The 26,025-nt window shown below is 35.7% G+C and overlaps 2 protein-coding genes across 5 annotated transcripts in view; one reads left to right on the top strand and one right to left on the bottom strand.

The window, feature by feature from the left end:
* The window catches only part of LOC121430496 (tyrosine-protein kinase SRK2-like), a 58,046-nt gene extending 45,439 nt beyond the window's left edge, over positions 1-12,607 (top strand). For both annotated transcript variants that reach the window (XM_041627780.1, XM_041627779.1), the window contains exons 6-8: positions 937-1,115; positions 11,277-11,433; positions 12,180-12,607. In XM_041627780.1, coding sequence (XP_041483714.1) covers positions 937-1,115; positions 11,277-11,433; positions 12,180-12,391 — 548 coding nt within the window. In that variant the 3' untranslated portion in view covers positions 12,392-12,607. The remainder of the gene's footprint in view (positions 1-936; positions 1,116-11,276; positions 11,434-12,179) is intronic.
* Positions 12,608-21,867: 9,260 nt separating this feature from the next.
* The window catches only part of LOC121430530 (uridine-cytidine kinase-like 1), a 35,830-nt gene continuing 31,672 nt past the window's right edge, over positions 21,868-26,025 (bottom strand). For all 3 annotated transcript variants that reach the window (XM_041627823.1, XM_041627822.1, XM_041627824.1), the window contains 2 exons: positions 24,185-24,283; positions 21,868-23,439 (listed from right to left, as the gene is read on the bottom strand). In XM_041627823.1, the coding sequence (XP_041483757.1) occupies positions 23,402-23,439; positions 24,185-24,283 (137 nt within the window). In that variant the 3' untranslated portion in view covers positions 21,868-23,401. The remainder of the gene's footprint in view (positions 23,440-24,184; positions 24,284-26,025) is intronic.

A 26,025-nucleotide genomic window follows, 5' to 3' on the forward strand; every position in this document is an offset into this window, starting at 1 on the left:
TATAATATTTGACACTCATCAGAAAAGTTCTCAAGTTGTCAAGAAATGCATTGGTTATTTTTTTATATTTCAATAGTATTTTATTGACACTTTCCAATAAAACATGATACAGATCAGTAAGGATACATTCGTACATTTTGAATGCATTGGTTATATAAAGTAAACATATTGTAATATATGTTAAAGACATAGAAAAAATTAATAGTTTATTTTCCGGGGCTATTTTTGAGCTCACTAGCCCAAATATCCTAATTTTTGTGTTAAAGTTTACATTGTACCCTATATGAATTTCAGGGGCTCCATTTTAGTTTTCCAGGGCTCTTTAGGGCATTTCGGGGGCAAAATCGCCCCGAGCCCCCGTGTATTTTTTTCCCTGGGTAACGGGCATACATGTAGTTGTTGCTATGTCAGACAATCTTCACACAAGTTCCATGGTATTAACATCCTCTGTAATAAAAATTCATTTAACATATTAGTATGCCTTAATATGAATTCGTTCTTACTTAAATATGTGCTTTGTTGTTTCATGCAATATTTCTTCATTTCATCATCACATTGTTTTAATCTGAGAATTTTGAGTTCTTTCCTGAGTTTCCTCGAATGTCAGCTTAAACCCATGCAACCAACCCTTTAATCTTTTCAGCTATGTCTCTATGACTTTATAATTGAAAAATGCACAACATACAGGTAGCCATTTCATAAAGACTTTCAAGTAACTTTGTTATTATGGCAACTACCATGGAAAACTTGACTGTGATTGGCTGCTGAGCCCTTTTACCATGGCAGTTGCCACAGTGGCAGAGTTACAACAGTTGCAAGCCCTTTATGATACAGGCCACTGGAGTAAAACTTCAAATGTCAGATTCTTGAAGTTGCGGTCAAATTAACTTATATGATGTTTTGTAATTTTGTGACACATTTTTTCTTTCCCTACAGCCAAAGGCCACTCTCTTCAGCTGAGGATATTGATTGATATGGCAGCCCAGGTAGCCGCTGGTATGGCATATCTAGAGTCACAGAACTACATCCACAGAGACTTGGCAGCCAGGAATGTCCTGGTGGGAGAGAACAACATCTGCAAGGTGGCTGACTTTGGCTTAGCCAGGGTGATCAAGGTGAGTACTGTCCAGCAAAGACACTGAGATTTACCTAGTAGCCCTTTGATAACAGATTCAGTATGTATGGGCCTGTAGGAGGAGGTAACTCTAAGAAGTGGCAGACTTTGGCTTAGCCAGGGTGATGTAGGTAAGTACTGTCCAGTGGAGACACTAAAGATGGAAGCAGACTATCAGAACAATTTCTTTACTAATACTCTTTGATTCCTGATCTATAGTAAAGAAGCATTTCCTGTAGGCAAAGTGCCGGAAAGGCACTTGTTGAAGATAAGAATGTCCAAGACACGACCACCTTTGACTAAAACAGATTTATCAAGACGAGTACACTCCATCAAGGATGCCAGTGATCATATATGTTACAGTAAAGGATACTTTATGGGTATGCGACATTTATTAATATTCAATATTAAAAAAAAAATCATGGCTGGAAGTATGGTACTTGTTTAAAAGAATAATATTGTAATAAAGGCACTGCAATCAGAAGTCTCTACCACATCCATTAAATTTGATATTGCTCGGCCTCTATGAATCCCCTATTTGTAAGATGTTAGGATCAGCAAGCTGTGAAAGCAGAGTGGTTTTTCTGCAGAAAAATGGCTCAGACTTTGGTAAGGCACCTCAGTGTCATTTATTTTATCATCAGAAGAAAGGAAAGACATGGACATATTATACTATGAGAAACTGAAGCCAGAATGTCCAACTGCTTTTACTCTGTACTTTTATGGCAAATATGCACAGACTTTCAGGAATTCTGTGTACAGCATTTTGCTATTACTCTAAAGTCACAGAATCACAGAGTACAACTTACATCAATCAAGCTCCCCCATGTTCATTAACCAAATCTATACTAAAAATATCATTAACAACAGTTCCTGTTCAATCCTTCAAATCAACAATATCTTCCCCTCTCTTGTTCCTTACACGATATGTGATAAATGTTAGGCATGTTCGTGTGATATTATTTCATTGTTCAAATGGTTAGGGGGAATGATGCATCAACTATTTGTGTGCCTCTCAACTTGGCTGACCTAATTTTCTCTCTAACCTCTAATACTCATGGTGAACATGTGTTGGTGAACTAAACTTGGAAATGGACTACTTTAATTTGTACAAGAGTGTTACAGATGAAGGCACTCTTGGCATTTATGACTAGCACCAGGCAAAAAAAAAATGTTATTTTGGGGGGCTACTACTCTCAACTGATGGCCTAAATCGGATGTGGTGAATGAGGATTTTCTGGGACATTTTTTTTTTAATTTCTAGGGTTCTTTTTTAACATTTAGGGGGCAAAATTGTCCCAAGCTCCCATGCAAATTTTTTTCCCCTGTAGGACTATCACTTTTTACAATTTATCATTTCAACTTGAATCTCAGTTGTGGTGAACAATGTGCTTAAGGCCCAAAGAAATCAGTTGTCTTTGTTCTCTTCAGCTTGTAACAATTCCTGTATAAGGTCTTCTTTGGGGAACATTTCTTGTAGTTCATCTTTATTCTGACTACTAGCAATTTCACATGAAAGATGTTTAGAAAGATAAAAATAAACCTGACATTTCGATATAATTTTCATGCTAATGTAGTATGTGGTGCTGTTTCTTGATGAACTTAAAAATGTCAGTCATTTCACACTTTTAATTAACTGACAACATGGTGATAAGAACACAATCACTAGACTGTGGGATGGACAAGGAAAATGTCTCTAGTTTTTCATTTCCGTGGGGCGGCAAATGCAACCACGGTTCTTGGACATGATAATATGTAAAATATTATGAGTGAATACATGCAACATGTTGCAATCGCTAAATTCTGCTTCTGACCTCAAAATTAAAATAATATGCAAAATCGTACCATTGATTCGCCTGGAAATTCTGCCATTCACCCCGTGTGTTAAGGACTTCCGCGAACGCGCGCAAGCGTGTACAATGCATGTAACCTCATTCGCGTTTATTTTTTATTCGTTGTAGAATCTACGATGGCGGATAAGATGTCGTCGTCTTCGTCGTGTTTTGACAGCGAAAATGACGATTTGCCACTAGCAAATATATGCTACATGCACGTCTTACCCAAGGAAAGAGGGCCAGTAAATTTCTTTCAAGTAAAGAGCTAGAACAAATTTAGCCTTTGCTGCATTCGTTGGTGTAGACTACCTGGGACTTCGGAATAAAAATAGCTATTTGTGCAGCAGAGAAATTTGCGATTGACTTGCATGCAGCCCGGCCCAGGGAGCAGTGGCTTAACAGGGGGGGGGGCAAGCTGTCCCCCTGGCGGAGTTCACCGGGAAATTAAAAAAAGGGAAAAGAAGAAAAGGGGGAGAAAGAAAGGGAAAAAAGAGGAAAGGGGGAAGGGAACTAAAGAAAAAACATAAAAAGTGAAAACTGGAATGGCTAAGAAAGAAGAACAGTTATAGATTGTCATGAAAAAGTGATTTTATTTTTTAAAAATCGACTCGAGCATGCAAAATCATAAACAAAATCTTGTTTACCGTGGCGTACAGACCAAGAAAAAATAGGAAAAGGAAAGAGAGAAGGGTGAAAAATATGTTATCTTCTTTAACATTATGTCAAAATCTAAAATTGGATTTTTGTAATAAAAATATAAAAAATTTTGCTCACTCGCATCGTTTTTTTTTACCTGATACACCATATCGCCCCTCAAAATCTTGCGTAATGATGCCATTGCCTGTCCCCCCCCTTGAGAAGCAAAAATAATAAAATTTGTAATGTAAAAATGCCATTAAAACAGAGGTGTGCCCCCTCTTTTGAAAGTAACGCGGTACATCTATATTTATTTTGATCCATTCGGATCTTGCTGAAATGCTGGCCGGGCTGGTCACCCAGGGCCGGGCTGCAAGCAAGTCAATCGCAAACTTCTCTGCTGCACGAATAGCTATTTTATTCTGAAGTCCCAGGTAGTCTACACCAACGAATGCATGCAGCAAAGGCTTAAATTTGTTCTAGCTATTTACTTGAAAGAAATTTACTGGCCCTATTTCCTTGGGTAAGACGTGCATGTAGCATATATTTGCTATTGGTAAATCACCATTTTCGCTGTCAAAACACGACGAAGCTGATGACATCTTATTCGCCATCGTAGATTCTACAATGAATAAAACGAGGTTACATGCATTGTACACGCTTGCGCGCGTTCGCGGAAGTCCTTAACACACGGGGTGTATGGCGGAAATTCCAGTCGAATCAATGGTATGATTTCGCATATTATTATTTTAATTTTGAGGTCAGGAGCAGAATTTAGCGATGGCAACATGTTGCATGTATTCTCTCATAATATTTTACATATTATCATGTCCAAGAAACATGGTTGCATTTGCCGCCCCAAGGAAAGTCACAATTTTAGCGACCATCCCACAGTCTACACTGCTTGAAATTGCAACTTGGCAAATTTCATGGAAATGTTATGTTTTTATCATACACTTGAAGCACCCATTTAATTGTTCAATGCATGAAAGTGAATGTGATACAAATTTAAACAGATTTTGCTCTTTTGGGGATAAAAACAGATCTTTGCATATGGGTTAAGAATGTACAAGAGTTCTACAATAAGATAATAGTATATTCTTGGCATTCTGATGGATGAAAAATGATGTTCTCAAAATTTCATACCATACATGTACACACATCGTTACTTAATATAAATACATGCAATTTATAAGTCTTTGCTGATTAATTGTGTCGGATGGGATATAAAGAAGTGATTGTTATCACAGTTTTGAGGAGTTTTGGGTGAGCTAACAGGAAATGAAAATGAGAAGTGTCCTTTTCTAGAGTATTTCAAGTAATCAGAAATCAGGATTAAGTTATTTATGATGATATCATAATCATTTTTCAACATAATATTGCAATATAACGAGCCTACTATTTCTCATTATATGTTAAATTTTAATAGAGACTCCTAAAACATGAAATACCAAAGGATGATTGATGGATACAGCAATAATTCAGGACTTATCTTACATTGTACATAAAAACAAGAGTATGAGGAATATGACATCCAAGATCTACATGTAAAGAGATTTCATAGCTCTATTTCCCTTTGTCTATTTCACAAATGCCAAGTAAAAAACTTTTGATAGGCATCAGAGAATAAAGTGCACGAACACCCTGGCCTGCTTCCAATCGCATCAGGAACTAAACTTGGGAAGACGAGGGACGGAAATAGAAGATATGATAATTCGTTGTGACGTTCGAACAAAGGCGTTCAAGTGACGGGATAGGAAGAATGATTTGGGCTTAGAAAGAGGAAGAATAAAAGGAAGCATTATGTTGGGGTTTGTCATTGGTTACATCACATTATTGATATCGATGAGGGTGGTGTATAAATAGATGACAGAACAGTCACATGGTCGGGGGCAATGATCATGTGACAGTCACTGCCAGCCTAGCTTCTTGTACCCCTTTCATAAACCCAATTATGCGGCTAATAGCAACATAATTTGGTCGTAAAATCGGAGGAGGACCGGATGTTGATGCTGCAATTATCCGCATAATAGCAGCATCGGGACCAGATTTTGACTTTATGAACGCTTTTCGAAAGTAATGCGGATGCCATGGAGTGGTCACAAGGTCACCCTTTTCCAACACAACCGCATTGGAGGGGGTATGTGCGGTTGCCATGATGATTATCCTCGTTCAGGACGGGCGCTCGTAATAATAGTGCGGATTATTTTCAGAGTTTATGAATGCAATTTTTATTGAATTATCCGCATTACTCTTAGGCGGCTAATTGGAGGATAGGTTTATGAAAGGGGTATAAGTGAAAGTTCAACTTCTTGTATGGATAAGAAAATTATTTTGCTTGGATCCACTTTAAGTTGGAGAGATGAGGTTCAAATCAATATCATACACTTGTGCCATTTTGAAAAGTATGGATTCATACGTCCCTAGAAGAGGATGTAAACTTGAAATAGATGGCAGGCCCCTCTGGTTGCCATCTTGTAGCCTATTGTACACAACTAGTCTGCATGCTAAGACCAGGATTGATACTTTGATCAATAATTGGGTGTTCACACAAGACTAGTACCTATTAAAGTTGCTGTTTCAATTTTCTGAGCAAGAGGGACCTTCTGTAAAGAAGTTACTTAGTCTGTTCATTCAAACCATTTTCAGTGAAGTGTGTGCACTGCAGATTATTACACATTAGTCAAACATAAAACTAAATTATTATCTCCTTAAGTGTAATCATTTGTGCTGCATATTTGATAATCTTTGTGTCTAACAATCAATTTGAACCAGTGTTCTCTAACATGTTGTCTTGTTGCTCATGTAATGTCTTGTACTTTTCTATTGACATATATGTGTTTGCTAACAAACTTTTTTTAAAAATGTATTGTGACATGTATTTTCATATTTGGTGTATTAATGTCATTTTGTCTACCTTTGCGGGGATAAATTCTCAAAGATTGAATGCATAGTATGCACGGTACAAGACTGGGCTGTGGAATTAATTGGAGCTGGAGGAGGGGGGGGGCAGTTTTCCCCCTAATCCCCATGCATGCACACCGACATTCTGCTTGGTTAAAATGGAAAGAGTTGAAGATTTTAACACAAAAAAATGTGGAAAAAAGAAAACTCATTATTTAAGTACATGTAAGTAGAACTATAAAGGAGGAAGAAAAAAACTGTCAGAAGACTGCCAGAAAACTTTCCCCTTCATATAAAAAACAACAACGTGTGTTGATCATCACAAAGTTCTGTAGTTCAACTTTCTCCTAAAAACCAGCTTTATTTTGGGAGCAGGTCCCCTCGATAACCCTTTAAAAATAATTTCTACTTTTTTTCACACATTTCATGAGCCCTACCGTTCTTCCTCTTTTGTTCTTCCTTTTCAGAATCAGGTAGGTTTATTAATAGTTACACATCATTGGAATGTTCCTTGTGTGGTCAAATAAAACAACCATGTCATGTGACGCTAATCGTCAACCTGAATTGGTTGGGGGTAATGTATTGATTTGGTAGGTCCGACTTCAGTCTAGATTATGTAGAGGATCAAACAGCTATTGCATGTTCGTGCATTTTGCCTTTATAATTTCTAACAAATAACTTCCTTCATGTAATTCACTTTCTAAAACTTATAGGGAATTAGTATGGGATGGAAGCATGAAGATGATGGTGGTGATTTGAGTGGTTGTGATAATGAGGATGACATGATGATGATGATGCTGGTGTTGATGATGATGATGGTGATGATGAGAGATGATGATGATGCCGGTGTTGATGATGATGATGGTGATGATGATTTAGGTGATGATGATGATGATGATGGTGATGGGATGATGATGATGATGTGATGATGATGATGATGACTGATGACATGATGGTGATGCTGATGATGATGATGGTAATGATGATGGGATGATGATGATTATCATGGTAATGATGATGTTTATGATGGTGATGATGACACGATGATGATGACGATGGGATGATGATGATGATGAGGAGGATGATGAGGATGGTGATGATGATGATGATGGTGATGATTATGATGATGATGGTGGTGAAAGTGATGAGGATGATAATTGTGGTGTAAGTGTGGAGATGACAATAATGATGGTGATACCGTTGATAAGATGATGTTGATCATGACAACGATGATGAGTATAGCATCTAAATTGAGCTTATCTGGGCCCTCTAATGATCACATGGAGTCGATGAAAGGGGAGAGAGAGATAGGGAGGGGATGTTCTATTGGTCTCTGAATGTGATCGTGTACACTCTGCAAGAGTGACGCTTTGTATGACGCATATCTAGTTGGAGGAAACCAATCAATCGATCAAGAGGGAGAGAAAGGGGCTACTCTGAGTGTGGGGAGACAAGGGATAAGGATGTGGGTTTGGAAGTTGTAAAAGTTTTTTGCATCTGTTACTCTCAAAATGCTTTTTAAATTTTAAGCAATGCTGTTGAAAAGCATGGGTTACACCAAGACCGAATCAGCTACGAATCCATCCGAAAACACGTATTCGGGAGTATTGTGTTCTCCCTCCCCGAATGCGAGAAAATTCAGGAGGGATTCAGGAACACTCGTGGAGGGATTCAGCTCATTTTGAAATGTTCAAAATCAGCCAAATACTCCCGAATGTGGCCACGACAAATTTCATTTGGGATGTATTTTATGGAATTTGGTTGGATTCTGAGAGGCATTCAGGGTATTCTGGGCCGTCAATTCTTGGCGAGTCTGCTCTAACTCAGGACCTATTCCGGACTTATCCGTTCTGATTTGGGAGTTCTCCAAATCAGAGACAAATAGGTTCCGAATCCACCGAATCATGCCATATTCGGGCAGAATCGGTCTGAGTTTATTCGGGAGAAATCAGTTATGGGTAACCCTGGTTTGAGCACAGTCTACCAAATTGTTTAATCTGTTAGTCAATGCTTGTTAAAACAATATTTGTTAGAGTGATTGGCTTAAGCAGCATTGCTTAAAATTTTTGATAGCGTTTTATACAGTGTACAGATGATTTCTTTTATTGATGCTTAAAAGGAGAAACATATATTTTTGGGATTATTTTTCTTATCTCTCCTTTTTCTATGTGCATGTTTTGGAAACTTATCACATTTAGACTTTTAAAAGTAAACCTACTGCATTAATGGAACTTTTGCATGCTAGCCTACTGTATATCATTCACTGCATATTATTAACATATTACTAATAATGTATTATTTACTTGTGACTCTGAATTATACATATTGTCAGAGTCCATGGCTCAAAACCTCAGGGCTTTTTAATTGATTGCCATCAGGCAGGCGATATCAGAACGTTGCCTAGATTAGCCATTTTGATAGCAGTTGTAGATATTACTTGCAGCCAAGGTGAAATGTAATTGGTATGACCATGATAAGTTATCAATGATTAATAAATATCATTTACTTGGCGCATATGTATTGGAATTACCCCCATCGAGAGCGTGAATTTAATTTGAAAAATGTTCCAGAAAAGTTGGCATTGTTACTTGATTTTCAACTAAATAGAAACATGTCTTGACAATATTTTGCATTCAACTTCAAATTTAGACATTAAAAGTCTTCATAGTGCCTAGTTTTATTTTCAAATATTGTATGTAGAAATTCACTGCAAAATTATATAAATTCAGTTTAATTTGATGGAAAGGTTTATTAGGTGCATAAAGGTTAAAGCTAAAAAGGAACTCAAATATTACGAATATTTGTGGTAATTATGCTGCATGTTGCCTTGTAGAGTGCTTTGATACTTCTGATAAATTAAGTGATAAGTAATCTAGTATGCTTTATATTATTATGATTGTGATTAAGCTTACAATAGTACTGTATCCATGGAAACAGCCAATTGATAGCCAAACGACCCTGATCAATCAGATAATTGTTTCTCATATGCAGTTTTGTCTATTAATCTCTAACCTTGGTACAACCTAGGAAGCCTAAGATATCAGCGTAATGGCACCTGCTAATATAATATTTCCATTGTGAAATTGTTGTCTGACCTCATATTTGAACAGAATCCTTCATTCTATTCAGATCAATTTTTGGCCCCAAAAGGGGATTTTCCTTTTCTTGAGCAAGTTTGGGCAAGGCCTACATTCCACATATTTGTAGTTTGTATGAATAAATGTACAGTGTCTATTTGAGCAACTGCAGTATTTACTTTTTTTTTCTATGTTTGCTTAAGATGGTTTAAAGTTGGAGCCTTATAAAAATGTAGTGATTATGTGTAGATCCTTTGGGATAAAGTTCACAGTAGATATTACCTTGTGTTTATTTTTGAAATTTCAAGGCTAATCCTTAGGTATTGTGGACCCTTTTATACATGTAGTTGCTATATTTTTGCCGTTTAACAAAGTGTAGGCAACAAAATATTAAAATACATTTGCATTTTACCATAAAAAAAAACAAATTGGTTCTACTTGTTATTTCTTTAAAAAAAAAAATTTTAAAAGCTGAATGCATTAGGCCAGTCTGCTGTTCTTTATCAGTCAAAATGTAAAGTTTGCTCTATTTTTGAAATGTCTCTCATGGCCAAAAGATACTGATTGACTAAATGTCAAGATGAAATGGGTTTTTATTATTACATAATGAAAGGAATTAATCTTTATTATTACATCTGATGACAACAGAGATGATCGTGGAAAGGGGGATATGACACTTTTGCAATTTTTTTTTTTGGGGGGGTAATGTTAGGTTTATAGAGCTGTCTTTTATAGATAAAGTTATACCTATCGAAGACATCTCTATATTTCCCATATAAACTCTAAACTAGAATGGTACAAGTTATTGATCGGCCTTCATTTATCCAGACACTTTTGGCTGGATTTAACAAAAGTGAAAGCATTCTTTCAATTATAAAAATGAACCACTTATCTCATATTTCATTACAAATAATCTTGACATTTCTGGAGAGTTTGGGGAATCAGAAATGAAGGGATAATTAAAATGACTAAAAACACTCTGCCTGATGGTGACTTGAGCACATGCTTGAAAAAACAAATAGTTAACCCATCAATTGTCACGTAAAGATTTATTACTTTGTCATCGTACACATATTCAAATGTTTAAGTGATGCATTCGTATTTGATTTACCCAAATTTACATTATTCGGCACTGTAAGTCGTACGTTTTATTTGTTTGTAATTACATCACTCATTTTTATCACAATCCTACTTGGAATTCTTCATTTTATACATTGTTTGATAAGGTTTAGTTACAATATTTGATGTATATTATGAATGTATACATGTATGTTCTTATTTTAATGCGTTTCGTTCATTATACAAAATTTAGATCATTTAACACAGTCCACACATATACATGAACCTTGTTGCATTTTGTTGAGTATTATAGTATTTCACATTTTAGGATTTATAGTTGAGTCGCTATTTTACATTTTATTCCTCATAAGCTGAATGTTCCATGGTGTTTTTCACAATTTTAGAGACTATAAAACATCCTTGCAGATTTTTTTTTCAATTAACTTTAGAAGTAATGAAATCATGAAAATATGCTGATATTAAGATTCTTGTCTTAAAGATGGCTCATGTAACGTATTCATAAAAATATATATATTTTTTTCATTATTTCATATTGATTGATTAAACAATAGCTCCAAGTGTTGATACTTTGAATACCATTATTATGAAGTCCACTATTCAATATAATGTTTATTTGATTTTTCGTTTCAGGATGAGATCTACGAGTCTCATGTCGGTGCCAAGTTCCCCATCAAATGGACGGCTCCGGAGGCTGCTAACTATCACAGCTTCACCATCAAATCAGATGTCTGGTCATTTGGTATTTTACTCACTGAGATCATCACTTATGGAAGGATACCATATCCTGGTAAGGCCCACCCCTTCCCCCGCCCTTTGCGTGAAAAAAAGAATATATTATGTAAAGGCAATACATTACAATTTGAATATTACAATGAGTAACAAGTATCACAACTCCAGATTTTAAAAGTTTGGGTATTCTGTAATAAGATGTTTGCACCAGAATATGTTCACTGCACCCTCAAATTACATTTAGTATCTCAAAATCTTTGGTTGATGTCTTACACATGCCTAGAATTCTGCTTTTACTGACTGAAACCAGATTATGGTGGCCACATCAAAGGCTCGGAACTGCATCCATTTGTGCTATTGCTTCATACATTAGAAGTTGTACTGTTATGCTTATCTTTTGCTATGGATTGATGGTATGATTAGTTTTGTACAATGGGAGGAGCAGTGCAATGAAGGTGTAAACAAAATTTGTTTTAAAATTCTAGAAAGTTTTTACTCCCTATTGTGTCTCCTTCAGTTTCATATATATGTACACAGAAAGGTTTCCTGTTCAAATACTTTTTTTTTCTCCTGGTGGGTGTTTCATAAAGCTGTTCGTAAGTAAAGAGCGACTTTAAGAACGACTGGTGATCCTTTCTTGCGGTAAATGATAGATTAATTGGCGATGGTTTAGAGCGTAAAAAGGATCACCAATCATTCTTAAAGTCGCTCTTAACTTACGAACAGCTTTATGAAATGGACCCCTGAACATGTTTTCTAAATGGATGCCAAATTGACGGACCACCTCATCTTTCTCCCATCCAGGAATGACAAACAAGGAGGTCCTGGACTGCGTGGACAGGGGATACCGGATGCCCAACCCTCCTGGGTGTCCTCCGGACCTGTACGAGATCATGCTGGAATGCTGGAAGTCCAAGGCCATGGAGAGACCGACCTTTGAGACGCTGCAGTGGAAGCTAGAGGAGTTCTTCGTCATGGAAGGAGAGCAGTATCGGGAGGCTTCGTCCATCCGTTGAAAGCCTTAGCCTCTAGGGTCGCAACGCAAAAGATGGCTAAGGCCACACTGCCCAATGATCTAGTAGCTCTTATATAGCCCCTTGATCCTTCTCATGGGTGAATGGTTTATTGAAGCACAGCAGCCCAGAAGGAAGGAAAAGGAATATTTTCATTCATAGGGGGTGGTCGTAATGCTTAACAATTGTGATATCCTTAAAAGAGTTAATATTTATTGTGGCTGTCACAAAATTCCAAGAAGTTAATCTTATTTCTGCTTTCTCAACTTGCCCTTTCTCTGTAGTAATAGGGCTGACTTAACTACAGTGTAGTGTTAATGGTAAGGGTCATAATGGTGTATTTGAGGAGTGTTGTCATGAGAACGGTTATAATTGGTTAGTATTTTGATTGATTTGAAGAGATTTGTATTATCTCAAATGATCGAACTCAGGCAGACACCTGCATATGATATGTAATGCCATTTGGTACAACAAGAAAAGAAGCATGGACCAGCCAATATAAAAATAGTAAAGAATCCAGAATGAAGGCAATGAGTGAAAACTATAACAAATATACCCAAGAACCAATCTATCAAAGCTAACAACAATGTAATTGTGATCTTGTGATCATGATTTGCAACTCCCAAAATGTAGAAATTACTGTGGGTTTAGGCAACTTAAGTCTATGCTGTTTCTTTTGGTAGGAATCCTGGACCCTGTCTTACAAAGAGTTGCGATTGATCTGATCAGTCAGCATTCATTCTTTTCTTGAGAATTCAGTGAAAATTCTTTTTGTTTACAAAGGATATTGTGCAAATTTCCTGTAACAAAATTATGACACTGATGGATTTCCATAGAGTTACGATTGATTGGATCAATGGTAACTTTTTATAAGATGGAGCCCTGCTATTAGGGTGCTAGGTATCTTTATTGTGGCTCTCCTGCCTTCACTCTTTATGGTAGAAGAAATGTGATGATTTGTAAGTAAAAGCTGTTTGCAGGATTCCTGCGGGAAAGACCCTGCTCAAACTGTTGACACAAGGCGCCTAAGGTACTAAACTTTCAGTGCTGTTTAAACTCTCACTGCTCTGTTTAAATGGTTCTAGGTATGGCAATCGCATATGTTCTTTAATGCAGAGTTATGTGCAGAAATCCCACTTCTATTTGCCTTTACTTTTGCTGTTAGAAAATTTATACAATGAACATGAGAAATGTATGTTATGGGTATATTCAGGAATTAACCTTTTTTACAAGAATTGTCTGGTAGGGTGGGAGAACTTCACAACTGGATTTGATTGGATATTCTTTGTTGATAATCTTGGCTCTGTAAAAAAGGGTTTTGTCATCATTAGCCAAATGCCACTGACCAATCAAGATCATTGTTACTTTGTTCAATACACCGACCATGAACCAATCACAGTGGTTCTTTCATATTATTTGCAATTAATTGTAGACATTTATGTTATAGGGGCTTTGGTAGGATTACAGAATGTGGGTTACTTACACCAATCAAGTCATTGATACATGTATCCCAACACTGAATGATAAATCTAAACACCAGCCTCATTTCAAGTTTGGTGTTGTGGCTGGTGGGAGGAGCGTCCGACACTAACACCAGGTTTCAACACTAAACTTAAAACTCAACCAGGGTGTTGATAGTCATCCACCTTGTGTTTGCCAATCATTTTCAGGTTTTAGACCCTGTGGGACAGAAGAATCTAGCCTTGTGTTTTCTAGTTTTATTTCATCATTAACCTCGATGAGCATGCAATATTTTACTCAGTCTTTTTAAGATGTACACATTTTTTTGGTTACGTTGACACCATATGATCTGTGCAGGAATGTCGAGTGGAATATATAAACCCAAGTTTTTTTTTTATATCAATCATGTATTGAGAAACAAGAGGTAAATATTATGTCCTAGAGTCACATTACAGGCTGGTATAGCAACATATTGGCAATTTTTTTTATTTCAACTAGGTGACAAATTAAATTTGGGGATTTGTGATAGCTTTGTGCAAAATCACCAAATTCCAGCTGGTAATTGGTTAAGCTGGAACTCGTATGTTGATGTACATATCCTTACAGGTTTTTTTTTTTAATACAGACCATTATGGTGTATTATTTAGGGACAGCGATATTCCGCGATCGCTGAAAACGGACGGAATTCACGGAAAAGGCCTTTTGAAACGGAAAGTGGCATTTCAAACGGAAAATAACGGAAAATGTATTTTCCCTCAAAATACACAGAATAGCAACAGAAATTACTCCAAAATCACAACAAAATGAGAATATTAAATGGCCACAAAACCCCAGAAAAAACGATCTCACATCGCTACAATCATGATAATTCACACATCGTGACTGCTCTCTACATCAGCACACTCGATAGTACCCCGCACCTGTACCCGGCCGACCGGGTTGAGCTTCACATGCACACATATCGCTCAACTGCACTGTCTTGTGTTGCTGTCCTCTACGTTTGAAGATGTAACAGCACGATATCGTGGTCTTAACCCTAAATAGACTGGGCTATTTCGACGCCTAAGAAGACTGGGGGGGGGGCTGATTCAGCCCCCCTTATGATCTCGGCCGTCGATCGCGCGATCACGACGAAAATTGGCACATGCGTTACCCATGGCATTATCTACAAAACTATAACATCAAATTCTGCAAAAAATCTCATGTTTCATTAATTATGCTAATTTATGCGTAAAATCATAAGTTTGCTCTAATTAATAAAATAATGCCCCTGAAATGCTAATTTTTGTTTCACATACTCTAGATAGGCACCTGATCAAATTTATTGTAAAAAAATTTCAACATCACATTTATTTTCTCATGTATTCTATTGTTTTCTAAATTTCTTATGTATTTCTTTGTTTTTCGACTTTTTGTTTTTTATTGTTTTTTCAATGGAAATTGTCGGGGACTTCATTTTGACCATAAAAAAGATAAAATTAATTGATTTTAAGCAGTAAAAGGAAAAATAATGATACATTTATGAATTTTGGCTAAAAACACTATTTGCATTGGATTTGCACACAAATTCACGTTTTTAAGTAATTTTGGGTCTGCATGCACTTACGAAATGTTGCGTAATTTCCGAACCGCGTACCCGGGGGTCACAATTTTGGTCTCAAAAGTTGCGCGAGACTTGAAAGTAAAAAGTCAGCGAGCGACGCGGTCAAAAAATTTTGCGCGGCAGATTTATCGCGAAAAATGTCGAGGGGGGGGCTGAATCAGCCCCCCCAGTCTTTTTAGGGTTAAAATCCAAGATGGCGGATTGGCGAAAGTCATTGACTGATGATAACGATGTCAATAAAACCCCAAAATTATTGATGAAATTTAATTTCACCATAAAATTATGCTAATAATGTGAAAGGTGAGGATGTATGCATGCTAAATGTGTTTGAAAAATTATTAAATGCACCCGCATAGATCCGATTAGAACGGATTCTATTGTGTTGTTGGTACAGTAGCAGATACAAATTTTGACCAGTGCGAGTGTACGCGCTGTGATTTCACTATTCAATGTGTAAACGGAATTGTCACTTTTGCGTGTGTACAAAGTCTGTGGGGAAACGGAATTTCCGTTTTCTGACATGCTAAAACGGAATTTGAGATTTTCTGAAACGGAAAAGGCCATTTATTGAAACGGAAAATCACTGTCCCTAATTATTTGTCCAATGAAAATAATATTCTCTGCACAATTATAGTACATGTAATGTTCAAGCTCTTAATCCATGTAGAAAAACCCTCACTAAAAATAGTTACTGACGAAAGTGTGGGAATTTAGATTTTTTAATGTATTATTAAGAATTTTAAGAAAGAAAAAGTAATTTTATGTGAATGCCTAAAATTGAGGGTATGGGTTTTAAAACATGCACTAATGTGAGTTTTGAGGAATATAATTTGTAAATTATAAACAGTACTGTTTTTTTTAGTACATGTAAGTAATTTCTGATATGGAAGATATTTATCTTTCAGATTAAAACAAATATATTTAGGTGGTAGGAAATCGTTTTTAAGGTAATTTTTTTCAAAGTGAAATTTTATAAATACAAGACTAGAAACACTAATTTTGCTGTGAAAATTGCATTATTATGGCAAATATGAAGCAAATTTTGTTTTGGAAATGACACTTTTTTCTGTATTGGTTGGTAGATAACACATTCATTGTCATCATGTATCAGGTACCATGGAAATAATATTTCTTGGTAAAAATGTATTCTATTTGTTTTAGGTACATGTGTATATTTCTCTTACATTGTTACTTACGACCATGTGCAACTTACATGTAATGAGGCTTGTACAGTAGGAAGGGAATGCCTTTTCAAAGGTACATATTAGATTGCCTTATTTTCTTTCCTAACTTTTTACTGCCATTTACGACACCATATTTTGTTGTGTCGGTGCAAGAACGCCCCTACCAAAACATTTTTGCGCATCGCATCGGTGCAGAAACGCTAATAGGCAGTGTGCTTTTGCGCGCTGCTATGGGCGTGTTTGCATATGCGATGCGCGAAAGTTTTTTGTTAGGCCCAAGGGCTTTCGGCTTTCTTGCACCGACACAATGATTTGTGGATGAAAGCTTATCACTTATTTTATTCATATGTAAATGAATTCAAATGTATAGAGAAATATGCTGAATGAACATGGTTGTGACTTGATACCTGTCGAGGTTCAGTGGTAGTCATCTGATACTTGTTAGGCCCGGGGTTGAAATATTTGCACTGTTACGCTTTGATAATGCATTTAACACTTCCTTGGTCTCTGAAAGACGATTAAATGCTAATATTTTGATTATTTATGTCTATATCTTATAATAATCATGATATTCATAATATTCATTTTTCATGCTTTATTCTGATTCATATCATGGAAGCTGAGCAATGGAAGTGGAAATATGATATTAATGTACACTTGAATGTATGGCATATTCAAGGGCATTTCTCAAATGAAAAACTAAAGCAAATGATGAAAAGGAAGACAAAATTTGTTATGTAATTAATAGAAAATCACTGTTAATCCTAGCCTGTAATCTGTGTGGAGGCTGCAACTTTTTGTCTTTGCCTTTACGCCTGATGCTGTTACAGAAAATGACAAAAGTAACGTCAGCAATATGTCTGAAGATGCAGAAAATACGAAAGACGACGCACAATGGCTGTGAATGACCGGGGGAAATTTTCACGCAACAAAAAGCTGCACCGAATCCAGGTCGATAAAAAGAAAATAACGCAAGACTGGAGTGTTTTGACCAAGCAGCCACTATGGGTAGTCTTCCGTATCTGACATATTTGTTATGTTTGGCGAAATGGTAAAGATAAGCTGACTTTCAGCGTAATGGTAAAGATGATAAGCTGCTGTCTCTGCGTAAATTATACATTAGGTTATGTTAACCCTGGCATACACAACTGGTTTGCAATGCTCTTCATTCCACACACTAACTCAATGACCAGCTTCAACCCTGGGTTTAACACTATACCCTACCCGAAACTTATTAACCCTATTGCAACCCTCACCCATAAGTACATCAGGGGTGTGAGAATTCAGCATTTTAGCTCATTTCAAATTTTTTTAAATTTTCAGCTGAATTTAAGCTTTTTATTTGTGACCCCTCACACCCCTGCTGCACCTTAGATGAAATTAAGTCTGGAGCAATTGTTGCAGGAGCAAATGTTGTTTCACCCACACAACTTTATGAGAAGATTAAACAAATACAGGTACTACATGCCATGTAGTGTGTATGTTATCTTTTTACATGTACATGTATGTTTTAATTATTACCTTTTTTTAAAAATTACTTTGTTGTAATAATGCACTTGACTACTCTGAAGAATTGAGTCATGTACTGTATGTACTCTAGATTTGAATTCAATTTGAATTTGATGTAACTCAATTTCATTTTGTTGTAAGAGGGAGCCCTTGTCCTATTAATGTGTTAATTTGTTCATTAGGCAGAATTAGGGTTAATAAAGGCCAATCAAAACTGTAGGTTCAAAAATATTTAAAAATCTTTATTCAGTCAGTCTACTTTCTCAACTCATAGAAGCAAATAGGTCATGAAAGTTTACAAGGGTCGTGTGTAATTCTGCCGTTCGCTGTAAATAAATAATTTATTGTGAATTTATTATGAGTTAGACATAGACGTTACTTTAAATGTTAATTTTATTTAAATATTTAAGTGCCATTGATTTTTTCACTCAATCACCATGTTATATACATAAAATCTTGGTTTCTGTTGAACAAAGAACAATCTTTTCCTGAGCCTGAAAAATGCATTAAATTTGCAATAATAGTGGTGTAATGATTAACTATAACTACTTGTATTCAAGCTTTACTTGTATTGTATTATTTATGATTACTGTATATTAAAAGGGAAATGACTTTTTTTAACAGCCACAAGCACTTTCAGAGGCACATGAAGTGTTTTTTTTACACTGAATTTAGCTTTCACTTTCTGTTCAATACGTATTATACACAGCACTTTCATAAAATACTTGTAGATTATGTATCATATGTACATACTTCGTTTCAGAAGTGAAATATGGGGAAACAATGGGTATGTTTGTTTGTGTTGGCCCTGCGAAAACCAAGCGACTTTAGTTTAATTTATTTCTCTGCTTGTTTGAAAGCCAGGGTTTCTTTTAAATAAAAACTCTATGTATTCAATGTAAAAATACATGTTGCATGTTTTCTTGTGCTCATGTTCCTGAGCTGTTTATCGTATTTTTATGAAAATGTGTAACTGTATTCTCATTTAAGAACAATGTACAGAACACAATATTGTGTGTATTATTCCAAGAAAACCCTAAAGTTAATGCCCATGCATTCCCCTGCCCCCCCCCGGCACTCCTGACATTATTTGAATAGGTCCTTCTTTCATCTAGTACTGCTCTAAGACTTTTTTAACGTGCATGGTGTCATTCCTATTGGTAATAACCGTAAAGCTCATTCTTTATTAGACAAATTGCATTATAAATATCAATTTTTATAAATATCAATTTATAAATTATTCAAGAAAACCATGGGCTGGAAAATAAAAGTATTTACCCAATTATACATGTACAACCCTGCTTTATGGTGTATGCTTATGACAATTTTTAGATTTTTTTGTCTTGTTTTATCAAAGCAGCTACTTTATCATGACTACAGAGCACACATGTCCACATTAGTATTCCTGGGGTGTGTTTCACAAAGATTTAAGTATGACTTAGAGTCGCACTTAAATGCCCAGTTGCGTACGGTATGAAAGGCTTGACTGCATTGGTCAGATCATGTCAAGAGGACGCGCACTACTGCGTATTGATCAATAAGATTGCGCGTTGCATATCATGTACGCGTCAGCATTTAAGTGCGACCTAAGTCATGCTTAAATCTTTGTGAAACACCCCCCAGGGATCCTTATCACAAAGATAAGCTATTGATTGTACAGTTAATTATGATTGATTGCATATTATGATCAATGAAATCAATCATGGAAATCAACACACGATCAATTGCAAACCTTTGTGCAAATTGGTTACTTTTTTTTGTATATTATGCAATTGCACCAGCAATCAAAACAGTCAATTAATGTCATAAGAATATTTCTTGCAACTGTTCACATATGTGGTTTATTGAAATACATGTACAAGATTTTCTTTGCATTTAATTCTATTTCAAAACATATTGTATACATCTCTCAGCTGAAAAAGGAACATGTATAGCAACTTGGATGGTATTTGATAACACATGTATTTGAATGTTCTTAAGGTGATAGTTTTTAAAGCTGGACAGAAGTGGGCTCTTTCATCATGTGATTAAAAACTGCATTCGGTTTATGAACTGGGTATGATACAGGTTTTACTAATCACAGGATGGTAAAGTCGTGTAACCCAGATGACCTGGAAACGACAGGTATTGAGCGAGTACTCAATATATACATGTAGATTGATATAAAGACATTGATATTGTATAATCATATTGGTATTTTCTTACTGTAACGACGAAAGCCAAATTGTGTATGTGGAGTGCTGAAGCTTTGTTTTTCTTCTTAAAAAATACTGTCTTTGATGCCAACTGTTATCTGTCTTGTAAAATGTGATGTTACACAAGAATAAATGTATTATTATGATGTAAGAATCAAGAAGTGTGTGTATTTTGTATGTTTAGGCGAGAATGTGAAGCCACCGCACACCTTACAATTGGTCTGCGACCCCATGTTGGAATGTAACAGTAAAATATGATGTGAATATTGAGATACGGAACATCTTACTCTATAGACTTCTGAATCATTGCACAAATACATGTAAGTTCATATCACGGACTATGCTACCATCCTTATCTAGAATAAAAGTGAATCAAATATCTAGTAATGACGTCAGCAATTATGATTGGCTACGATTTGAAAGATTAAAAAAAAGGTTTGCAATCTTCTTAAGTAAACTCAAATTAGGAAATGCTTTTCATTCACATTTTCAGAAATAAAGCAAAATGCATCTTGTTCCAATATCGTATCATGGACTAGTTGTAAGGTAGTGGGTGGCTTTTAAAGGCATCAGATGAGATAGAAAGAGGGGGGGGGGGGGTAGTTGAAGTTGGAATCTGAATGCCAACAATAAGCAGATCTGTAACCTATTCTGATTGAGCAGTTAAAGAACCTAAATTTTACTTACTCTTGGTATGCCTGCTATCGATTTATGTTAAAAAAAATTTGCTTTGCCCATAAATCAAGAAAAAAGATCCTGGCTTACATACGATGTTCCATTCTGTTATAGTCAAAGGCAAATCCAGAATGCAATCTTCTTATTGGATAAGAATAATTATTTGAATTTTGTTTGATTGCGACTCATTCTGCAATGAACCTCTTTAATGAATACTAGTAAATAAAATATGTTCGAAACAACGTAAAGGAAACAATAAATCACTTTGTCATTATCAATTTAAGCTTTTCAAGCACTGGCCATGCTAGTATAGAATTTATTGATATAAAAAAGCCACTCCACAAACAAATTTCATAAGCAAGTCCATGAATTTATGTTGTTAAATTCTAACATAATGCATATTATGAGGTAATAAAAGATACAAATTACATTTCATTTCAAAGTAGGTGGCACGGTTCAAAAATAAAATGCAATCAGGGCTTTAAAATACATTATTGTAATCAATAAACAAGTATTTAAAATTAGCCGAGCAAGACTTTACGAGTGACTAGAAAATGAATTGTAAAAAAATGAACCAAAATTTTGCTCTCACCTTTCAGCAAATGCATTATAATACATGTAAGTGTAATTGGGCGCCAGTGGAACAATCATTCCCGTTTAATAGAATATATGGATTGACCTTTGTGTTAGCAACCCCCTTTCCATTACAAATTAATCTGCTGACAAAATAGGGACATCAAATCATAATTTGCACCTAAAAACACATATAGAAAATTATTTACTCGCTTTAAAAAATGTATTTTTCTAGTAATACAGGCGAGCAATTCCATAAAATATGTATGTCTATATGTGGGACCTTCATGAAATTTTCTGTCTCTGATTTCTTGTTCTCTTGACGGTCTGTAATGTTCTCAAAGTTCAATTTTTGAAGTGAATTAAGACTTGAGATAATTGGGGTCGGATGTATTAAAAGGTTAATCATTTTGTGGAATTGCCCAGGTAGGGGACATGATTTCCCCAAAGTTGCTTCATATTTTTACCTGAAAAATAAGTATACTGATCAGTTAGTAAACAAGCCATAGAGCCCTATAACAGAAAAAATATTAAAACTTACATGACGATATCAAATTAATTTCAGAATTATAAAAAATGTCAGAACAAATGCAAGTGTAATTAATATAGAGATGGAATTGATCAAAGAAGACAAAAATATCTGTGCTGTGAGTGAATGACCCCATTACTTTTTCTAAACCAAACATTGCAAATTTCTAGTTAGCGTTCTTCATAAATCCTCTATTGAAAAAAAAGTTAGATAACATACAGTCTCAAACCCATATTCATTTATGGAAGTACATGTAGCCATTGCCTTTCTCTGAAGAGAAAATTGAAATCACAAGAAAAAGAGAAAAACAAAATAACACAATACTGTGTGCAAAAACAGTCAAATACACCCACTGTTTTATTTAGTTTTTTCAGCCTAAAATATCTACCAAGATTAATCGCTAATTTGAAAGAAGTCTGATTGGTTCCCCATCAGTCTACTGAGTAAAATGCTCATGTAACGATGATCTCGATAGGCCAATTCATTTAGTGATAACCTTAGTGCTACAAATACCACAGTTATACCATCAAGCCATTTCCAATCAAAGTAAAAAACAAAATTGTATGGTACAAGATACTGTCAGCTTGCGACCCGAGTTGTAGATAAATACAGTGCAGAAATGCCAACGTGAAACAAAAAAAATGGATAATTTCGGTACTTAAAAAGCTGAAAATCAGTATTTCGGTGAAATCAGCATTTTCAAAGAAATATCATACATGTAGGACAACACACTAAACTGAAATTTTAGAAATCAGTATTTAAAATGAAACCATCAGTAAGTTGGCAACTCTGAATGTGTCGTCTCAAGCACAGAGCAGAGGGTTGTAGAGCTAGGGTAGGTGACTCCAGGAATCTCTTGAAAATTATGTAGTTCCTCATTCCAGATCAAGCCATTCTCTTGACACTTTCCACCAAGATATCAGTCAGAGTATTCTCTTCTTTTCATCTTGGTGCATTGGGAAATTTCTTTGAAGAATTCCAAACATTTTCATCTGTCTTCGTAAGAATGCCCTAATATCACTGGCAAATGGAGTTTCAGTCTGGTATCAGTCTCTTGTTGATCAGACTGAAGTAGTAGGAGACCTGAACAACATACAATGTAAACCTGTATCCCACACTGTAGGTTGGACAACCCTGATCCCAAACACTGTGTGAAACAAGTGCAACTTGCAGAGATGGCTCTCCATACACTGCATTTGTCCTGAGCATCTCAAGGATATCCTAGAGGCAATTGTCTTTAACCAACTGAATACAACGATGTGTGACGGGGTCCAGTCAGTCCTATCATGAATCCGTCCCGAAGTATCTGTCTCCGAAATTTCCTACAGTGAGAAAAAGAATCATAGAAATTATGGAGTGCCAACGCTACAAAGAAATTTCAGATATTAGGAATTGCAAATTATCCTATGACATAATTTGTTTAACAAAATGTTTCTACTTGAATACTACAGAGCATTTCAAAATTAGAATACTTGATTTCAATGAAGGTAAAAAAGGAAGGGATATAAGATTGAAATAATAATAATAATTACAAAAAGGTAATTTCAAAACTGTTAGGGCTCTTTAAATGACCATGGACGTTAAATTTGCTATTTTCTAGTGGATCAAGACATCTTTATTAACATCCAAAGAAGCTGTGGATAGATATGTGATAAATATCCATCAAAATATTTTGTAACAAAGGATAAAGGTGTATTTTTTTAAAAAAAGCCCTGTTCTGATATGGCATGTCACAAAGCGGCAATATTGTGATGGTGCTTAAACATGAAATGACAAACCGCTCCACCTAGATCAACAACTGCACATCATACATATATGTAACATCCGAATAAAATAGATTTTGGCTGAGTTGCACAACCAAACCCACTTTTTTTCATAGAAATAGATTGGTTATTTTTTAGTTTTTTTTTATCAGACAACAACAAAATGTCTCCTGCCTCTGAAATGTTTTGTTTTGTTGCCTCACATCTCATAGACATTGTACATAAAATGTCGCTTACCTACCAGTATTGTTGCCAAGATCTATCAAGCCATATCTGAACGAACCTTCACTTTTCATCAACTTACCGATGCCAGGTATGATGTGAAAGTTCTCATTGACCTCCTTATCTACAGCAGTGGTTACTATCTTAACTTTGGGGAAGGCATAAGCCACAGTTTGTACACCTACAGTATGAATATATAATGACAATAAATAATTACATTGTAATAGGCATGTATGCAGTATACAGTCTGGGGTGCTTAAAAGTTAAATAACTCTACCGGAAAATGAACATATTTAATAGTGTTCAAGTTCTGCCATGTTTAGTTGATTAATTGTGACTGTTTTGTTCCAGATCCCGTTTGATGTTGCCTGCCTCATATCTTAATCCCTCTAGGCTTGAGGTCTTTCTTTGGCCTTACTTACAGTACACTAACTTCCCTTTGTGTCTGCATACTCCTTTTCTTTCATCCCCTTCATTAACCTGATTGGTCATCTCTTTTCACTAATGCCCCTTTTGTCTCCCTGTTTCTAGCGTTGCTGTTGAATGTCTGTGGTCTATATTATGGTTGTTCCACTTTATATGTTTGTCATTTTGCCTCCGAAGAAGATTCTGCTAGGATCGAAAGCTTAGGCCCCTTTTGACTCTCTAATTGTGAAGTCAGGTATGTGACAAAATATTGCATTAAATAAAGTTAATTTGTTTCTCAGGCCCCTCCGAACACTGTAGTGTTGTTGCCTACACTCAATATGAAGGAGTGCATTTTGTGGTGAGGTTCACTAACTTTTGAGCACAACTGTCTTGTTCCCTGTCTCAAAATATTCTATTGACAAAGTTAAAGATTCCAAATTCTCAAATACAAAGTGCAAAAGAAATTCAAATGTAGAAAGAATATGAGAGTTAGAATGAGAGTCAAAACGCCAAGTACTGTATACTGTTCAAAAATCTATAATTTCAGTTTTAGATACGAAAGCCTCTTTTTTAATATACGTTTACCAATAATTTAATGGCAAATTATCCCAAAGGGAAGATGCTGAAGATGAAGGAGCCCATTCACTGTATCATACTCATGCTTTGTTGGTTTCATGACATTTGCTCTGGCAACAATTGCTCCGCTATAAAGTCCACACACTAATCAAATGACTAATTTTAACCCTATCCAGGCCAGGGGGTCAACAATTGGTGCGATATTTTCGCCGCGCAAATCTTTTTGACCGCGCTACTCGCTGCTTTTTACTTTCAAGTCTTGCGCAACTTTTGAGACCAGTCTTACGTCACTCGGGTATGTGGTTCCGAAATTACGCAACATTGTTAGTGCATGTCAGACCAAAAATTGCTCCAAAACATTATTTCATGTACAAAGTCAATGCAAATTGTGTTTTCAATCAGAAAATCATAAATGTATGATCATTTTTAGTTTTGCTGGTCCAAATGTATTTATTTTATGCTGTTTATGATCTCAGAAGAGTTCCCAACAAATTTCACTGAAAAAAAAGAAAAACAAAAGGTCCAAAAAACTAAGAAATACATAAGAAATTGCAAAAAACAATACCATACATAGGAAATTGATCTGACATTGCAATTTTTTCATGTACACTTGCTAAGAACACCACAAAGAGTTTCCAAACCAAAAATTAGAAAATTTGGAGCTTTATTTAGGGAGTTAAAAGGAAAAGCATGATTTTGCATATTAATTATGCATAAATTAGCATAATCACTTGCAATTTGCATAAAATAAATTACTATACAATTTTGTAGATTATGTCCCAGACAACCTGCGTGCCAATTTTTGGCGCAATCGCGCGGCCAACGGCAGAAATCTCAGAGGCCCCCCCCGGCCATATGAACTCCCAAAATACCCTGGCCTAGATAGGGTTAACTCTGGAAAGAACACAATACCCTACCCTAAACCTAACATAAAAATTG

Source organism: Lytechinus variegatus, chromosome 17, assembly GCF_018143015.1.
Source record: "Lytechinus variegatus isolate NC3 chromosome 17, Lvar_3.0, whole genome shotgun sequence".
NCBI classification, from domain to species: domain Eukaryota; kingdom Metazoa; phylum Echinodermata; class Echinoidea; order Temnopleuroida; family Toxopneustidae; genus Lytechinus; species Lytechinus variegatus.